At 42.0% G+C, this 27,833-nt stretch overlaps 1 protein-coding gene across 3 annotated transcripts; it reads left to right on the top strand.

The window, feature by feature from the left end:
* Positions 1–412: 412 nt before the first annotated feature.
* LOC119653606 lies at positions 413–27,200 on the top strand. Of its 3 annotated transcripts, none has more exons than XM_038058368.1 (7): positions 413–793; positions 16,410–19,021; positions 23,677–24,431; positions 24,496–24,774; positions 25,035–25,647; positions 25,702–25,781; positions 26,006–27,200. In XM_038058368.1, the coding sequence occupies exons 1-7, from the start codon at positions 571–573 to the stop codon at positions 26,094–26,096; spliced, it is 4,653 nt and encodes a 1,550-aa protein (XP_037914296.1). In that variant the 5' UTR covers positions 413–570; the 3' UTR covers positions 26,097–27,200. The 3 variants fall into 3 exon arrangements, with proteins under 3 accessions (XP_037914296.1, XP_037914295.1, XP_037914294.1); XM_038058367.1 differs by having other exon boundaries at positions 16,404–19,021; positions 25,038–25,647; XM_038058366.1 differs by having other exon boundaries at positions 16,404–19,021.
* Positions 27,201–27,833: the final 633 nt, after the last annotated feature.

Here is a 27,833-nt window from a genome sequence, read left to right as displayed (position 1 = left end):
AACCCAATAATTAAAGGAAGAAAAGAATATTAAAGTAAAATTATAAGAACTCGTGGATTTATTTTTCAACTTACGCAATATCACCAAAGTTCGGGATAGATTCCTTCAATTAATATTTAAAATGGACTGGAGTCCTAAGCTTGCTAGAAATTTATAAAGATTACACGAATAGGAATACCGGAAATAATTACAGAGTAGGGACTCGCAATGCATTCCTAATAATAATTACAACATTTCTCGCTCTTGGTGTTCGTAGCATTCACAAACTCGAAAACGATTGAAATCTTATTCGAAATTTTCTTTTGAAACTATAAGTTACTCAACACACTCACTGAACGATAATTCAGTGAAACGCAAAATCGACCATCACTTCTCTCTCACATGTCACTCTCTCGTTACGTCAATAATCTGACATCTACATCAGAACAACCCAAGATTAAGATCTCGGACGGGCGATTTCAGTCGACATATTCCATTTAATTTTATTTAATTTCAAAAGGTCCAACGGAGTCTTCATCGTGTCCTCAGGCCAACTAAGTTATCTTTTATTCTTCCTACTCTCGCCCAAATATGGGTGTCTCGGTGGACTTAACAGATCCAAGAGTGGAAAATTCGCATGGAAGTCGCGGAAATAATGACGGCGAAAATCGCGAGGAGGGTGAAATCGTTGATGATTTCGAGGACATAATATCTTCGGATGAGGAGTGGTCGATGAGAAAACGTATTGAAGAATTAGAAGCGCGTAATTCGGAACTAGAGAAACTTGAGAATATCTCCGGATATTATAATTACGGTAAGTCGGGGCTGATTCGAAAATTTTTATATTGTCAAGGTCGCGGGTCGATGCATACGAATGGAATTCGATGGCGGATCATTTGTTCTGTTCAGTCTGAATTGAGACCTACTTTAACAGGTTCTTGTGTATAACCTCTGAAAACAAATCACCTAAAAGTAACAAAAAACGATATCACAAATGATCTGCCATTTTAATCGCAATTGTAAGCAAGGGCAAAGTGCAGGGATCTAAGTACAACATCTGCAATTGCATCCTGAAATAAGGCCGAACAGTTTCGGTTGTTAATTTTTCGAAAAGATAACATACGAATAAGCAATCGTCACCATATACTTAAATCATTATCGATACCCCAAGCGATAACCAGACTTGTTTGAATTGAGTCAGATTAGAGTCAGCGAACAATTCCTTATCAACACAATGCTATCCGCAATTTCCTCGTGGATTTTATTTTATTTGTTCTTCTGGAAATTGGTACTTCTGCATTTTCGGACAAAATAAATTTTGTATGTCACGGTGGGCCTAAACGTTCAAATCAATTATGTGAGACACAAAAGATGGGCGAGTGACAAACTTATTCAATTTTTTTTTTTTTATAATATGACGTTCAAATGTGTTCTCTACTTCAGAAAACGCATGGGGAGCTGCTTAAAGTTTCATCTCAAGACAACACCAAAAAAATTAACCCAATCTAGAAGAATTCGGCCTGCAAAGTGGCTAATGTACATTATCTCCATTGAATCCGACTTATTAGACAAAAATTCTCCAAGCTGACGCTATACAACTGTTAATAAATGGCTTATATCCCTCCCTTTTATTGGAACGATGATCTGGTTGAAATCTGTCCTGTAATGCTAGAGGGAAAAGTACCCTATCTCGCTCTATTCATAGTAATAGAACGCATCCACTAATTATTGAAAGTGATACCGCGCATTCGCCATCACCATCGAAACTACTAATTTGTCTTAGCCTCACTGTCAATGAAACTGACCCACAACAAGTAAATATTGCTTGATTCATTTGCAGGATACAATTATTTTTGGATTTTCTTGTAAAATTGAACTTTTTTTTTTAAAAAAAAGTAGTTGCGATTATTTAAAGCATTGTACATCGTTAGCCACTATTTTCATCCAATCATCGGAAATTATCCTTGGATACGCTCTTTCTGATGACGTCGTCTTGCATGAAACATCAGACGTGCAACTCACCATGTTTGTTCCTAAAGTCTATTGCATATTATTTGAACGTATCATCCAATATCTTGGATGATATTCTAAAATCCAATAGCACACGGGAAAGTCTAATTATATCATTACTTGAATGTACAGTCGCTGAGTTCCATGAAAAAACTTCTTTCCGCACTCCACCAAACACGAAAACGAACTCCTCAAGAAAATCTACAGCCCAAAATCCCATTTGATGTAAAATTTACACACTTCCAAGATGAAAATACAACAAAAGAGATTTGGACAGCAAAAAGAATGTTTCCTTGACAGTACAGGCGACGCTCGTAGTATCCAGTCCAATTATTTACCGAAACTCTTTCTGAGAGTATCTTATCTCCCAGCCAACCAAATCCCCGATCCAGCTGTTCTCCTGTATATCGATCAGTCGGTCTCAGTCCTGCTAATCCTCCATGCAAAAATGCAATTACAGTCGCCTTAACCAGAAAGAAAACGTTACACCTGTATTCCACAATATGTGACCAGAGCAAGTTGTAAGTGTAAGGTCAACGTTCCTTTTTGACCTGTCATGCAATATTATACATTGTTATCACATACAGTGCGTAGGGTTTGGTAAATCAAAACGAAATTATTAATTTTAGAATATTATATAGTTGATGTAAGTGAATTAAGTGATGTAAGTAAATTGCCCCTGGAAAATTAAAAATAAGTAAGAAGAACTGCACAGATAGCAAAAGCGGCTACACAGTCAGTCAAGCCATACGTCATTGATCAGGAAAATGTGTGGACTGAATAGCGGGTCGAGTAGCACAAACGCAACGTTTCTTTGACGGAGTTTGCAACATGTGGTTGTTTTTCCTCGTCTATCGGCTTCATTTCGTATCGTACACAATTTCTTCCTTTTGATCGTTCCCAATGCTTTTAATCGCGCGGAAATGGCTGGTTGGGTCACTCTTAATGATTCCGCAAGTTCTTCTTGGATTTGGCACGAATCAAATAATCCATTCAATTGGGTTTTTCGGTTGTCCAAGACGTTTCTTGGCTTCAAAGTAAAAATCGCCATTTTTGAAGTATCGAAACCAGTACTCAAATGTTTGTTGCGATGGAGCAGGCTCCCCATAAACTTCACACAACCGTCAATAACTTTCATGTTTTTTTATTCCAATTAAAACAAAAAAAGTAAAGCTTCCTGCAAGCTGGGGCAGAAAACTTGACATGTTTGAGACACAAAAAAATGTGTTGTTTACACTACAACGGAGGTACGTATACTGAGCTCTGAAATTCGCCACTTTTTAATGTGTAGCTTATCCACTGTCAGTTCTCTCTCCCGATCACAGTATATCGTTGAAAGCAAATTTAAATCCCCATCACTGTCACGGGGTCCAAAAATGGATATCCCATTTAATAAAACACTGCCACAATGTTGTTCGTCTTTGAGGTACTGGACAAAATAGGTACACAAGACAACTAAATCAGGACCAATATACTAGAACCAGTATATTGGTCCTTCACGGTTGTATTAATGTTCCGCCAGGATAACCATATGCCTATCGAAAGTTGTTTCCATGCACTATTGACTTTTCTTTCCACGATGGGTGCAACCCTATACGTGTTAAAGCCACTAGTCTAACGCCACATCTTCGTCTACTGATTCACTTCAGCCCAAGTCCCGCATTCCCCAAAACTGACTTCTGGAAGGTAGTGAAAAAACTTGAACCGAAGTTTCCCCCGATGTGATTCAAAGCCTTCTCAATTCAAAATCCCCCCTTACAGCTAAAATTGATGCCAAGGCGGCTAGGCTTAACATTTAAAGTGCAGTTCATATTATCGTTAGATTCCATTTATTGCTCTTATAATAATAATAATCGTTGACGCAACAATCCATATTGGATCAGGGCCTTGAAGTGTGTTAGAACACTTCATTCAAGGCCGTAACGGTAGACTACAGGATATCCTGTAGGAGGCAACGTGGTCAGCATTACGCTCGGCCGAGATTATTACCCTGATTTAACTCAGATACTCATTCATAGCTGAGTCGACTGGTATCCGCGTCAAATAACGATACAAATACCACTGCCACCAGTGAGATTTGAACCGCGATTTTCCGTATGACAGCCTTGTGCTCTAACCACTCAGCTATCCGTTCTTACTTTTCCAATACTTTTGTTGATCATTTTATTCACGTGAAGCCAAATCAAGAACAAAATTCTGAGATACTAACAGCAATTCCTTCTTGGCACTCCCAAAACTAAAGCCTGGAGCTAGAAAAGACTTTTTCGTAAGCCGTGTGATCTAGTGGCCTTGGTCGCCATGTTGGGCACCATCCGTGATGGAAATGGGGCTCTGGGTAGTTAAACGTTGTCTGTTCCCTTTCATTAACTCGGAAACATAACATGGCTGCGAATTAGCTTGGTTCGAACCTAAGTTGAAAAAGAAAAATGATTCTGCTTGGATCAGCTTAGGCACCAAATAAGCGGCGTTTGGCAGGTGTCAGGGCCTTAATGCTGCTAAATACACCAAACTTTTCCTATCAGAACCAAGCAAACATACTGCAAAGTTTGTGCTATCGAAAAGCAGGAAATCTTACAGAAGAATCGTGGGCATTCTAAATGGTCATAATTCACTAGCGGGGCATAAGTTTAGAATAGCCATTCTCCAAGATGATACGTGTCCATCCTGTAATGAGGAAGTGGGATTCACGGAACATTTTCTATGTGAATGCCTCGCCTATCATCAGACATCAGATTTTTGGTGCTGACTTGCTCCAACTCTGATTTCCGACGGAATGGGCATATTAGAGCGATGGGTTGAGTACTTTGATGAGCTACTGAACAACCAGAACATCGGCGAGTTGGAGGTCTCGCCAACTGAAGACGACGGACAAATACTGCCACCACCAAGTTTAGGAGAAACAGTCCGTGCAATTCATCGGCTAAAAAATCATAAGTCGCCAGGAGCCGATGGAATTACAGCCGAATTGGTTAAATATGGAGGCGACCAGTTACACCAAGTGGTTCATCAACTTGTGCTCAAGGTATGGGACAGCGAATCAATGTCTGACGATTGGCAACAAGGCATTATCTGTCTCATACATAAAAAGGGAGATATCACACAGTGCAGCAATTATAGAGGTATCACGTTGCTGAGTACCATCTATAAGATATTCTCCACTATCTTACTAGGCCGGATAGCCCCATACGCCCAGAACATCATCATACATCATACCAAAGAGGCTTCACTCCAGGCAAATCAGCAACAGATCAGATTTTCTCTCTGCGGTGTCTGCGGCAAGCGATGGAAAAACTGTTGGAATATGGACAACAGTTGCACCATCTGTTCATCGACTTTAAAGCCGCCTATGATAGCATAGTCAGGGTAAAACTGTACACGGCCATGAGAGAATTCGGTATCCCGACGAAATTAATAAGACTGACTAGGCTGACCCTGACCAATGTGCGAGGCCAGATAAAAGCAGCAGGATCACTCTCAAGACCATTCGACATCAACAACGGTCTACGACAAAGGGATGCGCTATCATGCGTCCTCTTTAACCTGGCCCTCGAGAAAGTGATCCGTGATGCCGACGTAAATGCAAGAGGTACGATCCTCTTCAAGTCCACCCAACTACTGGCCTATGCTGACGATATCGACATCATGGGAAGAACGACCCGAGATGTTCAAACTGCCTTCATCCAGATCGAGCAGGCGGCGCGAGATCTTGGGCTGCACATCAATGAAGGCAAGACAAAATATATGGTGGCAAACGTCAGCACCGAAGACGAATGAACCAACAACATCAAACCGCATTGGTCAAACACAAACACGAAGAAGAATAAGGATAGGAGAATACAACTTTGAGACCGTTGACAATTTCTCCTATCTAGGGTCAAAAATCACAACCGATAACAACTACGATGATGAAATCCGCGCACGGTTGTTGTCAGCCAACAGAGCCTATTTCAGCTTACAAAGACTGTTCCGCTCGAAACGTCTCACCATAGGGTCAAAGCTCTTACTGTACAAGACTATGATCTTGCCAGTCCTCATGTATTCCTCGGAAACTTGGGTTCTTAGCAAGAAAAATTGCGAACTATTGGCCGCGTTCGAGAGAAGAATCCTCCGAAGAATTTTTGGCCCCCTACATGAGGATGGACGATTCCGTAGCCTACACAATGACGAAATCTATGGGCGATACCATGACCGTCCGGTTGTGGATAAAATCCGGCTTAATAGGTTACGGTGGGCGAGTCACTTAATCCGTATGGATGAGGATGATCCCGCCCGGAAAGTCTATAAGGGCAATATCTATGGTAGAAAAAGAAGACGAGGCAGACCCTGCCTAAGATGGAGCGATGGTGTGGGTCAGGACGCCAGACAGCTTTTAGGGATATCGAATTGGTGGACCTCGGCGCAAAACCGGGATGTCTGGAGTTCCTTATTAAGGCAGGCCTAGACCGGATACCGGTTGTTGCGCCGTTGATGATGATGATGACTTGCTCCAAATGCAACGGGCAGCATCACATCCACTAACGGACGACACTGCTATGCATAAATGAATCCGGGATATTCCGTTAGAAGGGTTAATCGAGCCCATTGTGGTTTGAGTGCTGAAAAAAAGCTTCTTTATCGTGTAACTAAACCACGAATGTCTTGAGATGTGAGCGAGAGTAGTATTATCGAAGACTGCATACCGCGGTCATGAGAAATTAGGAAATCTATGTAATGTTCCACACGCATTTGAAAAAGGGTCTATGAATTTTCGTCCTGTTATCATTTTCTGTTTGATTCGTTAGTGTTTTGTGGAAGATAGCAGTATGTGCTAAAATTGGACTAAGATAATGAAATTTTATTTTATTTTTGAAAATGTTCTTGTGATATTCATCGGAGTATTAACCGTTGGTTTTAATGGCTCTTTTACATTTCTCACGCTCAAATTTTGCTGGCCTTGCAATAAAGTAGTCATCGATTTATTTTTTTGCAATTATTCAACCTTCAAAAAGTGGACAGAACATTTAATCATCTTGTCACCATCTATCTGAAATGACGGCGGACTACACTTACTATCAACCAACCCTGACGAGAGGGAAGGGGAAAGGAGGTGATTGTTTCCGGGCCCGGAATTTCCTTTGGAGTTCGAATAAAAACAACAAAATTGTATTTTTTTTTATGATATAGAGGGGGTGTCCTTTCTCCGCCCCAGGATTTTTTCTCCCCGATCCTGATCATTTGTGAATATTTCGCGGTAGCATTCAAAAGGGCGTTGATCGGTTGTTCAATGTAGAAGGCATTGGGATAAAATGGTCTAGGTGGGTCTAAGGAAAGAAAGGAATTTGGAAAAAAGTGAACCCTATGGGACCAATTGCAATAATGTATGCATTGCAGATTAAACTGGTGAAGTAGTAACATGGGCTTGTTGCGGTAAATCATGCATGAGGCAGCTTCGTGTCGGTTCAGATAAACGGCGTATATTGTGCTACGTTTCTCCAATTTCTACTTTGATGAGTTCGAGGACATGGTTTGATGTCTGCTCTTCTATGTGCAAGTGATTAGCAAAAATTCGGGTTGAATGAATTAGGACCCAGAGATCGAAGATCAGCAAAAAAGCCGATTTTAACGAAGGCTATGCTCGAAAAAAAGGCTGAATTGGTCATTGGAACGACGTGACTGGACTGTGAACGATTGGAGATGAATTGCGTTCTCTGATGTGTCTAAACTCAATCGAATCGGATCTGTCAGTCCGTCCCCAGTGCGAAGAAGAAAAGGAGAGAGATTTGACTCCCAGTGTGTTGTACGAACTGCACACTATTTTCCCTCAGTAATGATGTGGGGATGCATACAACCCAAGGAATTGTAAGTTTTTCGTTTCTAAGTGGTGCTGTCAGCGCAGAAAAGTACAAAAAAAGTTATCGGAGATTGCGTTGTTCAGACCTGGCCTGAACACTTTGATAAAGTAATGTTTCAGGACGATTCGGCTCTGTGTCATAGAGCTCGTACTGTAAGTAAACGAAATTTTTCCCGTGTCAAATTTTTTATCTGTTTTATCCTCAATACGGTTCTTATTCACGGGTAACATCTTGGAAAGAGGAGCTTGGTATACAGTCGCTGCCATGGCCAGGAGACAGTCCAGCTTTGAACCCCATAGAGAACTTATGGGCATTCATGAAGCGGTGACGGCAACAAAGATCGATAAGGAGCAAAGCAAATCTAGAAAAACTTTAGAAAAGCTATGGCGTAATGAAATTCCGGACGATTTTATTGAAAATTTATACTAATCGATGCCCGCACGAGTTGCAGAGGTGATTAGGGCGAAAGGTGGTCATACGAAATTCTAAAGAACGAAAATAAAAAAAAACGAAAATTAATTTTTCTAATTTGACACAACAAATGGTGTAACAAATTGTTTGCGTATATGTTTTTTTTTCGACGTTTTTTTGTACTCTACTATTAACACACAAATCTTCGACGAACGTACCTTTTCTCTCAAAACTTCAACTTTCTTTTCCACCATATTCTTTGCATAGAACTTCTGTTGGTGTAAATAATAAGAACTTCACATGCAATCACATGAAGCACAACTTTATTCTCCAGCTTCATGATAAACCCGAAAAACCCCTTTTGAACTTGGATTTTCTTTCACACTCGCAATGCGAACATTTTTTTCGTCGGACACTGTACATTCATTTTCGTTCAGGGATTATTTGCTCAGCAAGGGAGGCTACTATAAGAGACTTGGTAGATAATAGTAGTAAATAAGGGAAACATAGTTTCGGGCCTAGAAGGAAAAGGCGATAGGATCTTCAAGGTCGTGATAAAAACAAGGTCGGATGCGGACCATGTATAGTACGCAGATATTCCTTGCATTATGATAAAAGCTTATATTGTCATTTTTATATTCGATACATTTTTTAAACGCGTTGGAGAACGGATAGTATCTGGTCTGCGTCGCTGATGATCGGAAACATTCTAGATTGGCAGTCCGATTTCCATAAAAGGGTCTCACTATACAAACTTTAAGATTAGTTGCCGGCTTGGTTGAAAAATTGCGAATATACCCGAGCAAAAACGGTCCTGGGGCGCAAGGAGTGTATTGTTTCCGTGGGTATGCAATCAGATTTATACTGAACACATTATTGTAGAACATTATTTACATTGATGTACTAAACTTCCAATAAGTAACAGTAGTGGTTGTTCTTACAATAACCATCAGCGATCATGTCGAGTTACACATGTGAAGCCAGAAACTTTTGGAGCAAGGAGGAAACAATACTCATCATTATAATTCGTTGCAAGTAAAATTATCCTTCCATTAGCATTGCGCATCACATCATCACTTTTAAGCCTACCAAAATTAAATTTTAAGCAACTCTTGCAATATTTTTGCTGAAATTATCTAGAACTAAGGTTCCTTCAATCATCATCCTATAGCAAATGAAACTAATACCTTGCTGGGCTTTGTAATCTGAATCTGGAGGCAGCCGGGATAATTTTTTTCTTAGGCTATCGTTTTCAGAGTCGGGGCCTAGGCAATGCTGTTTTTACTCAACTAAACAATTTTCCTATATTCCTCGTAATACGAAATTTTGGAAATCGGTTTAAAAAAGCTAAGTTTATGTTTAAAAATATACCATTGAATCCGTTTCCTTACTTACCAAAACTTGATGAATGTCAATCAGTAACAATCACGGTAACAGGAAAAACACATTCACTTTCACAAAGCAATCGCTTGCAATCAAGAGAAGAGATTACTTAAGCGCCTCAACTTATTTCACCACCAAATACAAAATGCGACTAAATTTTTAACCACTAGTCCACTTAGTCCTGCAAATGCAATTTCATAACTGATTCTAACGATCGATTACACAACTGAGCTGACTAGGCAACGAGTGCCAATAATTTTGAAAATATTTCACAATCTTCACAATTATTTCGAATGAAAGGTTAACGTGATAAATGAAAAAGCGATTTCATCATATCATCATCACCATCAACGGCGCAACAACCGGTATCCGGTCTAGGCCTGCCTTAATAAGGAACTCCAGACATCCCGGTTTTGCGCCGAGGTCCACCAATTCGATATCCCTAAAAGCTGTCTGGCGTCCTGGCCCACGCCATCGCTCCATCTTAGGCAGGGTCTGCCTCGTCTTCTTTTCCTACCATAGATATTGCCCTTATAGACTTTCCGGGTGGGATCATCTTCATCCATACGGATTAAGTGACCCGCCCACCGTAACCTATTGAGCCGGATTTTATCCACAACCGGACGGTCATGGTATCGCTCATAGATTTCGTCATTGTGTAGGCTACGGAATCGTCCATCCTCATGTAGGGGGCCAAAAATTCTTCGGAGGATTCTTCTCTCGAACGCGGCCAAGAGTTCGCAATTTTTCTTGCTAAGAACCCAAGTTTCCGAGGAATACATGAGGACTGGCAAGATCATAGTCTTGTACAGTAAGAGCTTTGACCCTATGGTGAGACGTTTCGAGCGGAACAGTCTTTGTAAGCTGAAGTAGGCTCTGTTGGCTGACAACAACCGTGCGCGGATTTCATCATCGTAGTTGTTATCGGTTGTGATTTTCGACCCTAGATAGGAGAAATTGTCAACGGTCTCAAAGTTGTATTCCCCTATCCTTATTCTTGTTCGTGCTTGTGTTTGACCAGTGCGGTTTGATGTTGTTGGTTGATTCGTCTTTGGTGCTGACGTTGCCACCATGTATTTTGTCTTGCCTTCATTGATGTGCAGCCCAAGATCTCGCGCCGCCTGCTCGATCTGGATGAAGGCAGTTTGAACGTCTCGGGTGGTTCTTCCCATGATGTCGATATCGTCAGCATAGGCCAGTAGTTGGGTGGACTTGAAGAGGATCGTACCTCTTGCATTCACCTCAGCATCACGGATCACCTTCTCGAGGGCCAGGTTAAAGAGGACGCATGATAGCGCATCCCCTTGTCGTAGACCGTTGTTGATGTCGAATGGTCTTGAGAGTGATCCTGCTGCTTTTATCTGGCCTCGCACATTGGTCAGGGTCAGCCTAGTCAGTCTTATTAATTTCGTCGAGATACCGAATTCTCTCATGGCCGTGTACAGTTTTACCCTGGCTATGCTATCATAGGCGGCTTTAAAGTCGATGAACAGATGGTGCAACTGTTGTCCATATTCCAACAGTTTTTCCATCGCCTGCCGCAGAGAGAAAATCTGATCTGTTGCTGATTTGCCTGGAGTGAAGCCTCTTTGGTATGGGCCAATGATGTTCTGGGCGTATGGGGCTATCCGGCCTAGCAAGATAGTGGAGAATATCTTATAGATGGTACTCAGCAACGTGATACCTCTATAATTGCTGCACTGTGTGATATCTCCCTTTTTATGTATGAGACAGATAATGCCTCGTTGCCAATCGTCAGGCATTGATTCGCTGTCCCATACCTTGAGCACAAGTTGATGAACCACTTGGTGTAACTGGTCGCCTCCATATTTAACCAATTCGGCTGTAATTCCATCGGCTCCTGGCGACTTATGATTTTTTAGCCGATGAATTGCACGGACTGTTTCTCCTAAACTTGGTGGTGGCAGTATTTGTCCGTCGTCTTCAGTTGGCGGGACCTCCAACTCGCCGATGTTCTGGTTGTTCAGTAGCTCATCAAAGTACTCAACCCATCGCTCTAATATGCCCATTCTGTCGGAAATCAGATTTCCCTCTTTGTCTCGGCAGGATGAGCATCGAGGTGTATAAGGCTTCATCCTGCTGACTTGTTGGTAAAACTTCCGCGCCTGGTGCGGTTGCTCCCTGTACTTTTCTAGTTCACAGACTTGTTGGTTCTCCCAGGCTTCCTTTTTCCGTCTGTGAAGTCGCTTCTCCGCTCGACGGAGTTCGTGATAAGTCTCTGCGCGTGCCCGCGTTCTTTGAGAATGCAACATTACTCGGTATGCGGCATTCTTCCGTTCCGTTGCTAGCTTACATTCATCGTCAAACCAGCCGTTCCGACTCCTTTTGCGGCTGGGGCCAAGTATATTTGTGGCCGTATCCATGATAACGTTCTTCAGGTGGTTGTGAAGATCATTAGTTGATGCTTCATCTCCAGGTCCTCTATTGACTGCGGTTATTGCGGCATCCATTTCCCTCTTATAGGTGTCGCGGAGGGTTGTGTTGTGGATGGCTTCAGTGTTCACTCTCACCTGATTGTCAGAGGGGATTCTAGGTGGTATTGTTATTCGAGCTCGGAGCACCATGCCAACGAGATAGTGATCCGAGTCTATATTGGCCCCCCTATATGTTCTGACATTCATCAAGGCTGAGAGGTGGCGGCGTTCGATCAACACGTGGTCAATTTGGTTGAAAGTGGTCCCGTCTGGAGAGGCCCACGTATGTTTGTGGACCGCTTTCCGCGCAAACCAGGTACTTCCAACAACCATTTCGTGTGACCCTGCTAATTGAATAGTCCGCAGTCCGTTATCATTTGTTTTTTCGTGTAAGCTATGGGAGCCAACGTATCGCCTGAATACGGGCTCCTTCCCTACTTGGCTGTTAAAATCCCCAAGTATGATTTTGATATCATATCTGGGACAGGCTTCGAGGGCTCTTTCTACTGCCTCGTAGAAGGTATCCTTCTCCGACTCTGCAGTCTCCTCTGTAGGGGCGTGAACGTTTATGAGGCTTATATTTCTAAACTTGCCTCGCAAGGGCAGAGTGCATAGCCGTTCGCTTATACTTTCAAAGCCGATAACAGCAGGTTTCATTTTTTGGCTGACTAAGAAACCTACTCCGAGCACATGGTTTACTGGATGGCCGCTATAATATATGGTGTAGTGGCTCTTCTCCAGGAAACCGGTCCCTGTCCATCGCATCTCTTGCAACGCTGTTACATCAGCCCTATATTGGGAAAGGGTATCGGCTAGCTGCTTATCAGCTTCATCTCTGTACAGGGAGCGCACGTTCCATGAGAAAATGCGCAAATCGTTGTTCCTTTGTCGTTGCCGGGTCCGTCGTTTTAACATCCGTCCTATCCGAGGCTCCTGTTGTGGCTTCGTAACAGGTTGTTTTCCGTGTAGGGTTGTCAGCCCTACCCAACCCCCAACCTGGAGGACCAGTTGGTACAATTTGTCCCGTTTTTAGGCTCATCATATGAGTTGAATTAACTAAGAAAGTGGAACTGAATTTCAATTGCAAGCTACGGATTTTGCTGTGTCAACCGCCGGGAAAAAACTGAAAACAATGTTGGTTTAACCGTCGTAAAAATGTAATTGTCATAAATATGTAACGATTCATTTTGGAAGAAGTCAATTTAATATCAAGCAATGTTCTTGGAAGTTCATTTGTCAAAATTATTTCTACCTTTTTGGCTTGCTTTATGGGTTTCTCTTGTTGTCCTTTGCATTGCTTACATCATCATCATCAACGATGCAACAACCGGTATCCGATCTAGGTCTGCCTTAATAAGGAACTCCAGACATCACGGTTTTGCGCCGAAGTCCACCAATTCGATATTCCTAAAAGCTGTCTGGCGTCCTGACCTACGCCATCGCTCCATCTCAGGCAGGGTCTGCCTCGTCTTCTCTTTCTACCATAGATATGGTCCTTGTAGACTTCCCGGGCTGGATCATCCTCATCCATACGGATTAAGTAACCCGCCCACGTAACCTATTAAGCTATTAAACTATTGGTTTCGATAAAAGTTTGTCCTATAATTTTTGCAATGCCTGGGTGCCATGCCCCAAACAAGGGATCCGCGGACCAAAGAGACGTGGGAGTAAGTTGCTCTCCATTTGGTCCGGTCCAACAACAAGTGGTTGTGGACTTAGGATCCCTCACTTATCCTAAACAATTTATTAAGCCGGATTTTATCCGCAACTTGACGGTCATAGTATCGCTCATAGATTTCGTCGTTATGTAGGCTTCGGAATCGTCCATCCTCATGTCGGGGGCCGAAAATTCTTCGGAGGATTTTTCTCTCGAACGCGGCCAAGAGTTTGCAATTTTTCTTGTTAAGAAGCCAAGTTTCCGAGGAATACATGAGGACTGGTGAGACGTTTCGAGCGGAACAGTTTTTGTAAGCTGAAATAGGCTCTGTTGATTGCCAACAATCGTGCGCGGATTTCATCATCGTAGCTGTTATCGGTTGTGAATTTTGACTCTAGATAGGATAAATTATCAACGGTCTCAAAGTTGTATTCTCCTATCCCTAGTCTTCCTATTTGACCAGTACGGTTTGATGTTGTTGGTTGGTTGGTTTTCGGTGCTGACGTTGCCACCATATACTTTGTCTTGTCTTCATTGATGTGCAGCCCAAGATCTTGCGCCGCCTGCTCGATCTGAATGAAGACAGTTTGTACGTCTCGGGTCGTTCTTCTCATGATGTCGATATCATCAGCATCGCATGGCCGTGTACAGTTTTTCCATGGCTATGTTATCATAGGCGATTTTAAGTCGAGAATAGATGGTCCAACTGGGGTCCATATTCCAACAGTTTTTCCATCGCTTGCCGCAGAGAGAAAATCTGATCTGTTGCTGATTTGTCTGGAGTGAAGCCTCTTTGGTATGGGCCAATGATGTTCCGGTCATATGGGACTATCCGTCCTAGCAAGTTAGCGGAGAAAATTTTATAGATGGTACTCAGTAATGCCTCCATAATTGCTGCACTGCGTGATATCTCCCTTTTTATGTATGAAACAGATTATGTCTCTTTGCCAATCTTCAGGCATTGATTCGCTTAAGCACAAGTTTATGAACCACTTGGTGTAATTGGTCGCCTCCATATTTAACCAATTCGGCTGTAATTCCATCGGCTCCTGGCGACTTATGACTTTTAAGCCAATGAATTGCACGGACTATTTCTTCTATACTTGGTGGTGGCAGTATTTGTCCGTCGTCTTTAGGTGGGGGGACCTCCAATTCGCCGCTGTTCTGGTTGTTCAGTAGTTCATCAAAGTTCTCAACCCATCGCTCCAATATGCCCATTCTGTCGGAAATCATATTTCCCTTTTTTTCTCAGCAGGATGAAAATCGAGGTGTGTAAGGCTTCATCCTGTGCTGACTTGTTGGTAAAACTTGCGCGTCTGGTGCGGTTGCTCCATGTACTTTTCGAGTTCACAGACCTTGTGGCCGTATCAATGATAACGTTCTTCAGGTGGTTGTGAGAACTATTTGTTTATGCTTCATCTTCAGGACCTCTGTTAACTGCAGTTATTGCGTCACCCATTTCCCTCTTATAGGTGTCGCGGAGGGCTGTGTTGTGGATAAGTGTTAACTCTCACCTGATTTTCAGAGGGGATTCTGGGTGGTATTGTTATTCAAACTCGGAGTACCATGCTAACAAGATAGTGATCTGAGTCTATATTGCCCCCCCTATACGTTCTGATATTCATCAAGGCTGAGATGTGGCGGCGTTCGATCAACACGTGGTCAATTTGGTTGAAAGCAGTCTCGTCTGGAGAGGCCCATGTATGTTTGTGGACCACTTTCCGCGCAAACTGGGTACTTCCAACAACCATTTCATGTGACACTGCTAATTGAATGATTCGCAGTCCGTTATCATTTGTATTTTGGTGTAAGCTATGGGAGCCAACGTATCGCCTGGACACGGGCTCCTTTCCTACTTGGCTGTTAAAAGTATGATTTTGATATCATATCTGGGACAGGCTTCGAGGGTTCGTTATACTGCCTCGTAGAAGGTATCCTTCTCCAACTCTGCAGTCTCCTCTGTAGGGACGTGAACGTTAATGAGGCTTATATTTCTAAATTTGCCTCGCAAGCCCAGAGTGCATAGCCGTTCGCTTATGTTTTCAAAGCCGATAACAGCATTTTTTGGATGACTAAGAAACCTGCTCCGAGCACATGGTTTACTGGATGGCCACTCTCCTCCAGGAAATCGGTCTCTGTCCAACGCATCTCCTGCAATGCTGTTACATCAGCCCTATATTGGGATAGGATATCGGCTAACTGTTCAGGAGCTTCATTTCTGTACAGGGAGCGCACGTGCCAAGAGAAAATGGGCAAACCGTTATTCCTTTCTCGTTGCCGTCGTTCGTCGTGTTATCTGTCCAGCCCGAGGCTCCTGTTGTGGCTTCGTAATAAGTTGTTTTCCGTGTAGGGTTGTCAGCCCTATCCAACCCCCAACCTGGAGGACCAGTTGGTACAATTTGTCCGGTTTTTAGGCCCAGGAGACTTGCTTTCATCCTTCTCCGTCTGCAGCTTTTCGTTAAGAAAGAGCGCCCAGCGGTCACCACGTGGAGGTGCAAATAGGGTTTGGTAGTAGAGCTGTTGGTGTTGGTTCAGCAGGCGTTTCCCAGGTTTTATGCTCCATCGTGGGTGGGACCTATACTACCCTTTGACCACCTGCATTGCTTACAATTGCTGATATTTAGCATATTCTTCTAAACTTGTATACATTATTTTTATGTAAATAATTTTCTAAGCAATTAAGATTTTTCTAAAAAGACGTAGGTTCTGCAAATGATCGTTACACCGGACATCCGATAATTACCGTATCTGATTCAGAAGACTACCCTCACAGTTCGGCTACAGTCCACCATCCAAAAAGGCGAAAACAAGCACCGACTTCAGTTCTTAGACAAGCCGAACGGTACCAATTACATAGTCCTGTAGTGTTCAAACCAGCTAGAAAACGCGATTATGATCCACCAGAATCAGCCGATCGATCATTACGCGATTTTCGAAAATCGCGAAAACGAAAATATGAGAAAAGTACACATGCTAGGAACCCACGCAAAAAGGAACGACTGAAATCAAACAAAAAGACCAAAATCGATTATGAATTTAGTTCAGATGAAGAGTGGTGTTCACTAGATCGTGATGAACTGCGTTTGGCTTTACGTCACGAACCAGTCGGAATTAAGTTGCCAGGAAACTTAATGAATAATGTGAAAGAAGTTTCTAAAGAAAACAACAAAGCCGAGGAAGAACCTATTGAAGTGAATGACGATAATTCAGATAAGCAAGCAGATAGCGATGATTCTGAATCTTTGGAGATACAAGAGCTACGGCTAATTGCTCTTAAATCTGCTTTCCTGAAAAAAAATCGTGAACGGAAACAACGCAAGCAAATGGAGGAGAAAAAACCATACTCTCCAACTGACTGTCTGCAACCGATTGTGGTTGTAGATTCCGATATTCCATCGCCAAAACATTTTTTAGATAACGAACCTTGCAACAGTATGGATATAAGTCCCATAGCATCACCTATCAGTGTGAGTGACGGTTCCAGTTTGAAACCCGTTGATATGGATCTAGTCGATAGCAGTGATTCTTCTTGCCCAGAATTCGTTGATCAACGACCACATTGGACTTCTTTTCAACCAATCGACGAGATACCTCTTCCAAATAGCCAGAATTATGAGACTGATTATCAAACATTGTCATCAATACCGACGAATCATATCGTATCGCCAGTACCGATCCGTGTTCAAGTGCCTGCAGTAACCATACCGGAAGAAATAGATAGCGCATGCGTAGAAACAGATGAAGATGAAAAAGTCGAAATAAAGAGCACTGGAAATGCCTCGCCAGAGCCTTTAGACGAGGAAGTGTTAGCACTGAGAGCGTTACTTCTCGCTCAAAAGAATTCACCCAAGTTCAGTAAAGATTCTGTTAAGAATAAGCCAAATGTACCTGTTGAAGGATCGAAAGCTTCCCAACAAAGTATTATTATCGACCCATTAGAAGCCATAATGAATATTACACATGGGCCACCCGATAAGACAGCGGAAATTTTGAAAGAAGCCGTGAAACGTTTACAAAGTAAAAGTGTCCCAAATGAAAGCAAAGAAAGTCGAGAATGCGACTATTCCACCATTCAATCCATCAGTCGCGACGATTCACAAGATATTGCTAATGTTCAGTACCCACGCGATGTGGATTACCGTATTCCAAATTTTTATATGAATGTTTTGCCGATATTGGACTCTCCTCAAAAAATACCTTCAGAACCAATCGATGCTGTTCAAAATTCAAACCTTATCGATTGTCAAAGTGTTACGAAAAGCGTGAAGGTGAAAGAAAATATTTATACTGCCAAAAGAAGTTGGCCCAATAATATTCAAATAATCCCAACGAAAAGTGTACAAAGGCCGATTAGAAAGTCGCCTCTCACTGATATTACTGAAACTGGTAATGTAGCAGTGAACAAATCTGATGCCGACATAAAGCCAAAGACTTTAGATACTCCTGTAAAGTTAGAAAGTAATGTTGATCTACCGACAAAAAATCCAATTGTTTTGGGAAGCGCAAATCACCTAAAGCCAAGCTCTGCTAATCTGATTAAAGTACAAAATTCATCATCAAAATCGGAAGTCAAAAAATCTCAAGTGCAAGCGAAAGTTCCTGCTGTTCAACCATCTTCACTTGCAGAGAACAAACGTCAGAGGAAAAAATCAACAACCTTGGAAGCACTTCAATTAAAGACTCAAAATCTTGTTTCAAATGGCAAACTCATAAGCAGCAATCAAATTATTGCTGCTAAGTTGCTAAACAAAGCGATACATAAATCAGTTACACCGATAAAAAGAAAGACAGTTTTAATAAGGCAAAACCCAACTTCTACCTTGCGTACGGCAAAGCCATCTGAAAATACTCGTTTAATTACATCCATCGATGTGCCACCTGTAAAGCGATTAGTTATAAACCTTAATGCCAAATCTGAATCGGAATCGGACGAAAGCTTTGATGATATTGTTGATAAACTAGCTGACCGGGTTCCATCTACAAATAAAGAATTCTATGATATTTCTAGTCCTAAGAGTCTTTCTTTGGAAAGTCCCTGTGATTCGCCGACTGAATGCGTAGTTGGTAATAGCAGTTTAACAAAAGGTGCTAATAACGTGATGAAAGCAGACGAACCTATTGCAACCACCAGTGAATCGATTCAGAAGACTAAAGCCGATGGAATTTTTGAGGCTAAGTTGGAGGAATTTTTGAAAAACGCAAGATCGATGTCCGAAAAAGATAATGATTCTCCGAAAGAGAAAACCACTGAAACAGAATCGAAAGCGAAAACCCCTGAAACAGAATGGAAACCGAAAAGCACATCGACACCAGCGGTGAGTAAATTCGTATTTAATATTTAATTAGAGAAAAATATTTCAAGGTCCATAGATGAATCGTCAATTTTCCAATGGAGAGGTTCTTCTGTTATTAAGTAGAAAAAATTAGTTTACGACTACTGATTAGTGGAATTCAAAATGATCCTTTTAAATTCAAGCATTCCCCATTCCTTGGTCATAGGAGCTAGTTCCTATAAAATAAAAAAAAATACAGTTAAAGAAAAGCTACAGATTGTGGGCCAGTAACATGGCAACATCTCTCTAATGAAACAAACTTTTGTCCAACGTCGCAATATGTACATTCTATTCAAAAACTCCTTTTTCCATGCGACATTGTACTATTGCATTCTGGTAAACGTGATTTAAGCTATCATTTTTACTAGGTGGCCTATGATATTCTTTTTGTCCCGTTCAGAAGCGGAGTCTGCTCGTCACGATCGGTTTCGCCATTTGGATCTATCAAATGCATGATCTGGATGTCAACGCGAGGCTTTTAAATCCCCATCCAGCGTATCAAGCCACCGTTGTTTGGCTGGCCTTTTGGTCGCTTACCATCGAAGACCCCTCTGTTACATTTTTTCCTCGAATCGTTGCAACTCTATATTTCGGTCGCAGATATCCTCATTTCCGATGTGACTAAAACGCAACATCTTCGTCTTCATTGCCGCAAGACGCCGCTCATTGTCTTTTATATTCGGCCAACACTCAGAACCATAAAGAGCGACAGGACGGACTGAATTCCGATAAATTTTAGATTTGAAACGTTCATTGATACGTCGATCACAAAGAACAGCAGTTGTGGAACGCCACTTCATCCAGAATGCGTTAATGTGTGAAGCAATTTCATAACGCAGTTCTCCATTTGCTGTGCGCTCAGGTCTGGGCAGATTCTCGGTCACTGACAGTGATTTGGTGTGTTTCATGGGGATCGGTCGTCAAAAACTAAGTTTTGTTCAGATTCAAGCTGAGATCGTGTTGCATGAGGCGATCATTCCATTTTTGGAAAAGTTGCTCAAGATCAGTTTTGCTATTAGACGCTAGGAAAACATCATCTGCACAAAGCAATGGACTTTGTATGTCCCATGTGACAGTGCCCATAACAAGAACAAAGAGGGCGCTTCCTTGATGAACACCAACAGAGACACGAAATCATTTTGATACACCCGCCTTACTTCGAACTTTACTTTTCGGATCATGATAGAGCAATTGAACCCAGCGCACGAGTCTGCTGATACTAAGTTTTGTCGTAGAGCATACCAGAAATTCAATGCTACTCACGGGGTTTCTCCATGAGTAACTGCGCAGCGATTGTTGCGTCAGTAGTTCCGAAGTTCTTGACAAATCCGGCTTGTATCGTGGTTATTTCAACGATTTTGCGAATACAGTTGTCAAGAATGCGTCCAAAAATCTTCGTGGTATTGGAAAGTAACCGGATCGGACAGTAATTTGAACATTCTGCTGGACTACCTTTCTTTGTCCATATTGGAACTGTCGTGCCAGTCAGATGGTGTTCTAGCTTCCACAATAACCCGATTAAAGAATTCTTTAAGCCACAGTGCTGAGTCCCAGCTCTTCGCTTTCCAGAGCTCAGATGGGATGTCGTCGGGTTCTGTGGCTTTCCCGATTTCATTCGTTTTATTGCCTCCTTGACTTCAGTTTTGCTGACAGTGAGTCCTTGAGGGTTTTACGTGAGCACCTGTCAGGGAGACATAGTCCCATGGTCGACGACACGGATTGATTTTGTGACCACAATCAGAGCCCCGCTGTGACAAGCAACAACGGTATCAGTCTATACCAAGTGCATGGCTTAGCCTGGTGGCTTAGGTGGATGCAAGACCTACCTAAATCTCTACCGAACTAAGAAGTACGGCACCCGTGTTGAAACGCAACTCCACGCCGAGGCCCGAAGTTCTCTTCTCGCTTGAGCATAACCAACAACCCCCCATGAAGCTCCCACTAGGGGGCCAACCGCAAACAACCGAGCTGTACTCACATACAACGGGAGTTCACCCGAAGTATGAGAGTCCAGGGGCTATCCCGGTTCCCATGGTACCAGTATACCTCTGGTAAGGTTTCGTGACCAAATTGCCACTTTAGATGAGTCCCCGTGCAGACGCGGGTCTGATCGCCCTGATTAAGTCTTTGGAGCGTGCGCCTACTGCATCACGGCCGGCAAGCAAAAGTGAGTACAGCGTCTCCCGGTGCCACCATTATGGAGGTTCTCCTCGGCCACTTGGTTTTGGTTTGGCCGACAGGGTTGCCGCCCCGTCTTCCTCACCGCACCAGTTGCGCTGACATGAAAGTCCTGGGGGTTTAACGTGAGTACCTGCCGGGTAGGCATAATCCCACGGTCCTCTTCGGACACGGATTGATTTTGGGACCACAATCAGAGCCCCGCCATGCAAGCACAGCGGTCCTGGTTTATACTGAGTGCAGGCTCAGCATTCATACCAGTGGATGCGAGGCCTATCTAACACCTCTGCCGCAACTAAGGGATACGGCACCCGAGTTGTACAGCGCAACTTCACGCTCGAGCTCCGAGGAGCTCTGCCCGCGATGTAGGCATAACCACGACCACCATGAAACTCCCACTAGGGGGCCAACCGCAAATAACCGGGCCGAGAGCACATCCTCCAAGAATTCTCCTGGAGCATATGCTCTCAGAGGGCCATCCCGGTTCCCATGGTACCAGATAACCTCCGGTGAGGCTTCGTGGCAGAACCACTTCAGATGAGTCCCTTGCAGGTCTGATCGCCCTCCTCGAGTACGTGGGGACGGAATTCCCCAACGGGTTAACTGGAATCAGCCCGAGGAGTTGCGCTGACAGGTGGAACTGGTCCAAATGTTGGCAGTGATTATGGAAGTGGAGGATGAGCAAATTCTTTAGTTCAAATCTGCTTGAAGTAGTCTCGCCATCTATCCGTTGCGGCTCGACGGTTGGTAAGCAAAGTATCGTTCTTGTCATTAACGCAACAGAAGTGTTCAATATCCTCTGTACGTTCGTTACGGCTTTTAGCAAGTCAATACAGATTTCTCTCGCCATCCCGAGTGTCCAGTTTATCGTAAAGATTTTTGTAATGGTTCGCTCGGCTGACAGCGACTGCTTTCTTTGCTTCCCGGTTGGCATTCTTATAAATCTGCCAATTGACCGGTGTTTTATCGTGGAGAAATTTGTGGTAGAGGCGTTTCTTTTCACGGATCTTCATTTCAACATCATCATTCCAAAGCCAAGTATCTCGGTTGATGTACCGCTTACCCAGCTTGGTAACGCCGACGGTTGCAGAGGCCGCTTTGTGGATCGTGTCTTTCATTTGGTTCTGCGATTTTTCTACATTCGTAATGGTCGGTAATCTTGTGAGTGAGATCGTTTCTTCTTGCCAGTGCGTTCCTCACGCTGTTTTATCGGTGGCTTATTTCGCAGGATGGCAACCAATGGTCGATGTTGAGGTGCTAGGTCTCATAGGGAACGGCTTTGCAATCAGTGACAGTGGTAAAATGTCGGCGTCTTATGAGAATATAGTCAATTTGCGTTTTACTGTTCCCACTGTAAAATATAGGAAGATGGGACAATCGTTTGATGAACCATGTATTCATAAGTACATAAGTCATGGGTGTCCGCAAAATCGATTATAAGCTCACCACCCTCATTGCGCGCTCCAAACCCCTTTCCCCCATGGCAGATGTTAGCGTTTGCCTTTTCACCCACATGACCATTCAGGTCGCTGGCAACGTCAGCAGGCACGTGACAAGTCTTTTCATTGAGAAGTTGCCAGAAGGCATCTCTCTCGGCATCAGGTCGACCTGTCTGGTACGTACGCGGTGAAAAAATGAATAGTGCGATCATCAAATCGTTCAACTTCTTTAATGGCATCACGGAAACCCTATGAGATGGCAATGCCAACACTATATTGAGTGCATGCACTACCAAAACAGAGAAGTTTATAGCCATTTTTACCGCGTCGCGTTCAATGTCGCAGCTTTTGTGCACCAGACCATCGGGTTTCTTGCAGAGCGGATATATCAATTCGCCTTTTCTGATGGGGCTCTTGCGAGTTCCTCGGTCTTTCCAGTTAGGGTACCAACATTTAGCGTGTAGACACGTATTTGTTTCGTTCGTTTTGTTCGGACTAACTTGCTTACGTCCTGACGCCGTCCATGCGTCAGAAGCCTTGCCCATTTCTCGACAGGACCGGGGCCCGTCCTGCCGCGTCGACTGAGGTGGATGCCCTAGCATTTTTCCGAGGCTTGTGACTCGATCCGATCCTGGTGCTTGTAACGACATTGTATGCACTTTCTTGGTCGGCCTGTTGCGGGACCTGTCACCAAGAGAGATCAGGTAGGATTTAGCATAGTGGAATAACTCTAACTATACTCTATAGATCTCTTTCCCTACTCTCAGCATTTTATTTTTGTTTTACTGAGGATAGTACAGAGTACGTTGCCTCAAACCCTCCTCCTTTACCTGGGCTTGGGACCAGCATACTACGTTAATAGCATGGCGGAGTTGGGGCCTCGTGGTGGACGTGTAACTGACATCTTTTCTCTTCCGTTGTGTTTACCAAATAGGATGTTTGCCAATATAAATGAATTCAGTATTTTTTCCAAACTTTAGCTTCAGATAAAAAAGTACCTCAAGAAAATAACATTTTCAGGCTGTTCGACATCTTCCATTATCGTCCCAATTGGAATACCGTCGGCTTATAAACCGCATGCAAGCACTTGAAAAACAGAAATTAGCTCGTAATAAAAAAATCACCGCTTCTAAAGGAAATTCATTGACAGTAACAATAAACAACAACATCTTAAGCACACCTTCGGACCCGCCTGTTCTAACAAAAGCCGTTGAAGACGTAAAGAAGCCTTTCAAATCGAAACCCATAAAAGGGTCAACGGAAAATAATTTCATTAAACGAATTACTCATACCGAGGGCACCGCCTCTGATGAGAAGAAGCCATTAGATTCACAACTTAATTCGAACCAAGAGCTGGTGATAGCGACGAAAGGTGTCAAGCCTGTTTCAGTGACTGCCAAGGCTTCCGTTGCAAAAACAACACAAATGCAAGTGAAACCAACTCAAGTTGTATCAAATGTAGTCAAGGCAAAAGTTGTTAAGAAAAATCTTAATCAAATTAAGACTAAAGCGACACCGTCGGTAGCAACTAATTTTCCTCTTCGAGCCAAAGCTGCAACAAAGTTGCAGCCGCCAAAGGCGTTAGTAAATGAACCGAAGACCGTGTTGATTACAACGTCGCAGGTCATCGCAAAAACCGTCCCCTTAAGGAAACCAGCAAACAATCTAACAAACTCTAACTTAATTCAAAACAAAAAGGGAGAATCTTCGATTCTAAAACCATCATTGGAATTGAAAACAGAAGTGGAATGCGAAGCAGAATTCAGAAAAACAAGGTAAATCCACGGATAAGTAGAAATCTTTAGATAGAAAATTATAATCGGCACAATTTGTCCCTAGCTCCGATTTGGTTGAAAACATAAGGAAAACCACGCAGATGGTAGTTGCAGTACGAGATGAGAAACGCGAAAAGATACGTCTGGAGCATGAGTTGGAAAAACTAAAGAAGGCAGTTCTGGAAACGGAGACGAAAATAAAAGAGAAAGAACAAAGAACGTCAATAATTCTTCCAAAAATATCTTCATCGTACAAGGGAATCCTCGTCCTTAAGGATCGCACAATGCAACTCAATCAGTTGTCAATTGACCTGTGCAAACGATCGGACAGTGAACGGAATAAGTAATTTACATTCAAGATCATTTGTTTAGATTCAATGTGTCATTGCCAAGGGGAATAGGAGATGGTCATCGGATTGGATATTTCCAGATTGTTTTAAAATTCTAAATTTGAATTATCGATAAAATCCACGTATTATATTGTAAATATTCAGTTTGATGGCGTCTCATATTCACTGGAATTGTTTTGTTCTGAAATGCCAACTGAAAATTCACCAGAACAACGTCTTAACTCTTTTGTATTTTTCTATTTGTAAAATTTAGTAGTTTTTATATGGAGCAGAAAAAGAAAATCAATTTTTTAACAAAAGAGCTATCACTGGAAATCAAAAAATTGAAAGAAGTTGGACAATCGGATGAAATGGAACTACTGACTGATGAAAAAGTCGATGCAGAAACATCTACGGAAACAGATATGTTGGACAAAGCCATACAAGTTGATTGTTTCATGGAGTCTACGGATTCAAGAATTAGTGAGGCGACAGCATGTGATTCTTTAACTTCGGTAAGCCTTAAAAACAATGCCAACAACGTTATCAGTATGGTAAGTGGAAATGAACATTGCCATGACCCTAACTTATCATCAATTCTGCCTGAACTGGTGAGCGACAAGAGCTCTCCCGATGATACCGCTGGAGCATCAAATGAAATCACTGTAGAAACAGAACAAACGGAAGAGAGTTCTATGTCGAATATTTGTGATATACAAAATGTACAAAGTAGAGTAGATAGCCTTAGAAGTAATGATAAAATGGAACCTGGGACCCTTGAGAGGAGAAAAGCTGTAGATGAGGCTTGCACAAGTGAAGTAATTGCTGGTCCGTCAAATGCCAAAATGCATTTTTATAATCGAATCTGCGGTGCTAATGAATTGGAGGTAATTTGCCGAATGTGGGGATGTCTGCTGCCGCTTTACGAATTTTATTTTTAGGTCAAAGAGAAGTCAAAGGGAGTTTTGCAGCACAGCAACGAGTATGTTTCGCCACTGGACTTCCCGAGCAGTAGTGGAGGGTGAGCGTTTTTTCCATGTAGTACTGAAGTATATATATCCTGAGACTATGCTGCAAGTTCCTCTTCTGAACCTGTTTCTCGCTATGTACTCAACTGCTATCAACTCAATATACGATACTTATTCTCGTGCTCTCTCTCGAAATAACACTCTAAACATTCCTCGCACATTTGATGTTTTTGTGATAAAAATAGATGTTTCTGCCTCTCTGGTTGTTATCTTTCAGATCATTTAATCCGAACGGCATCATATGTCCCTATCAACTAATGGGTCAATGCGACGACAAGGAGTGCAAATATGAACACTTGAATACGTAACAGCAGCAGTAGTAATTGAGATTGAGTTTGTAATCTTGCCAGGGAAAGAGTTTTCAAAGGTTTTAATCGAATTTGGAGGTTTCCCTTATAGGCAAAATCGTTCACTGGGCAATATGTCCTCCAATCGGTGGATTCGCCTCAATTACGTTCCATTCGTTACTACGCTCTCAATGTGTGTTGTCAATCGCAAGACGTACTGCACATTCAAAGGAGGGTAAGTTATTAACAAAAAAATCAGTTCAAATTCCAGAGTAAAAAATACAGAAATGTGATGACCCGTCGACAAGGAGTTGTTTTCACAAATGTGCGCGTACTATTTAAAATATTCTAGTTTTTTTAAAGTTTTTTTTTTTTAAGTAAATCAGTGAAATGTGCTTACACGAAATCTATGGTCAATAAATGGAAGAACTTAAGTTATTAAAGTCATATTTTAATACAGTAATACCAGACTATATGGAAAAATAGTGTCGTAATCACTTTGAACCTTTTGTGATAAATCGTCATAAATGTTAGATATCACTTTCGTTTTTATCTTTTTCGGAGAAAGATTTACAGCGTGTTTTCGTCCATGAATATTCAGAGGAGAAATAATTTTTTTTTTAATCCCACCAATTAGTCGCGTAATTTTAATGCAGTGCTTTGTTCTCTTATTTATAAATATTTTAAACAAAAACCAACACAATTCATAAAACAATTTTAAGTTCAATTCCTCTAATTATACATATCCTTTATTATTTTAACGTTTTACTGCTTCAGTTCTTTGGTTTTTCCTTTCCACAAGATAACATGAGAACAATAACCTCTCTCTACACTTTTATGGACAGTCATTTCAATGGCATTTGTACATGTATCCTTTTATTACACTCTTTTTGCTTTTAATCTTCGATCTCTAGTTCCGATACCCAAAAGAAAGATTTATAAATGTTATTTTTGCTTCTTACTGTCGCGTTAAAGTTATTATTTTAATTTTAATGTATTGTTTTTATGAAAAATATGTGAATACTGTTTAATTGGATTTTTAAAATAAAAAGCTGAAAAATAAAATATTTGTATCGAAAAAAATATATGAATATTTATAAGAATAAATAAGATTGAAGAAAGGAATAAAAGATATTATTTAGTTAAATGATGCGTTTGATTTATTTGTTAATTTGCAAGTTTTATTAGAGGAAAAGGTTGGCGACTTCATTAGCGTAGGTAAGTTTGGAGGTATTCCGTAGGAAGCGAGGGGTACGGTTTCTACGGTTGTGAATATTTTTTTCATTCACTACATTCCGATCATGATCACCTCGGGAAGAACCAAAAAATGTGCCATTGAAATTAAAAGTGAGAAACTAGAATCATTGTTCATGCTTACATTCGATGACAGTAAAGACACAAACAAAATTCACAAATTAAGAGCTATCCTTAATATGAAGGTCATAATAGAAGCATTGAGAAAAGTCAGCGACCTAATGCTCCAGTGTAAAAGATGCCAAGGTTTCAATCACACACACAGGTATTGTAATCGAAATCCAAGCTGTTTGAAATGTGCTGGTGACCATGAATCGTCAAAATGTCAAAGCAACAGAGCTTCCATATTAATATTAAGTAGAGACGGCTTGTTTGCACTGACTATCTTTATTTGCGAGTTGTCACAACCCCGGCAGATGCCGGATTTTACCTAATACTAGCACTAAGTGCCAAGTATTTAGGCTCGGACGATCCTAATTACTTAAAAACTAAAGGGGCGCTGGT

This window comes from Hermetia illucens, chromosome 4, assembly GCF_905115235.1.
Source record: "Hermetia illucens chromosome 4, iHerIll2.2.curated.20191125, whole genome shotgun sequence".
NCBI classification, from domain to species: domain Eukaryota; kingdom Metazoa; phylum Arthropoda; class Insecta; order Diptera; family Stratiomyidae; genus Hermetia; species Hermetia illucens.
This window is presented reverse-complemented; position numbering and strand designations above follow the sequence as displayed.

Excerpts from the sequence above, each read along its gene's own strand:
- LOC119653606 (XM_038058366.1), top strand. The coding sequence starts at position 571 with ATGGGTGTCTCGGTGGACTTAACAGATCCAAGAGTGGAAAATTCGCAT. Across the intron at positions 24,432-24,495 it reads GCAGAATTCAGAAAAACAAG|CTCCGATTTGGTTGAAAACA; the intron begins GTAAATCCACGG and ends ATTTGTCCCTAG. Across the intron at positions 25,648-25,701 it reads GCGGTGCTAATGAATTGGAG|GTCAAAGAGAAGTCAAAGGG; the intron begins GTAATTTGCCGA and ends TTTTATTTTTAG.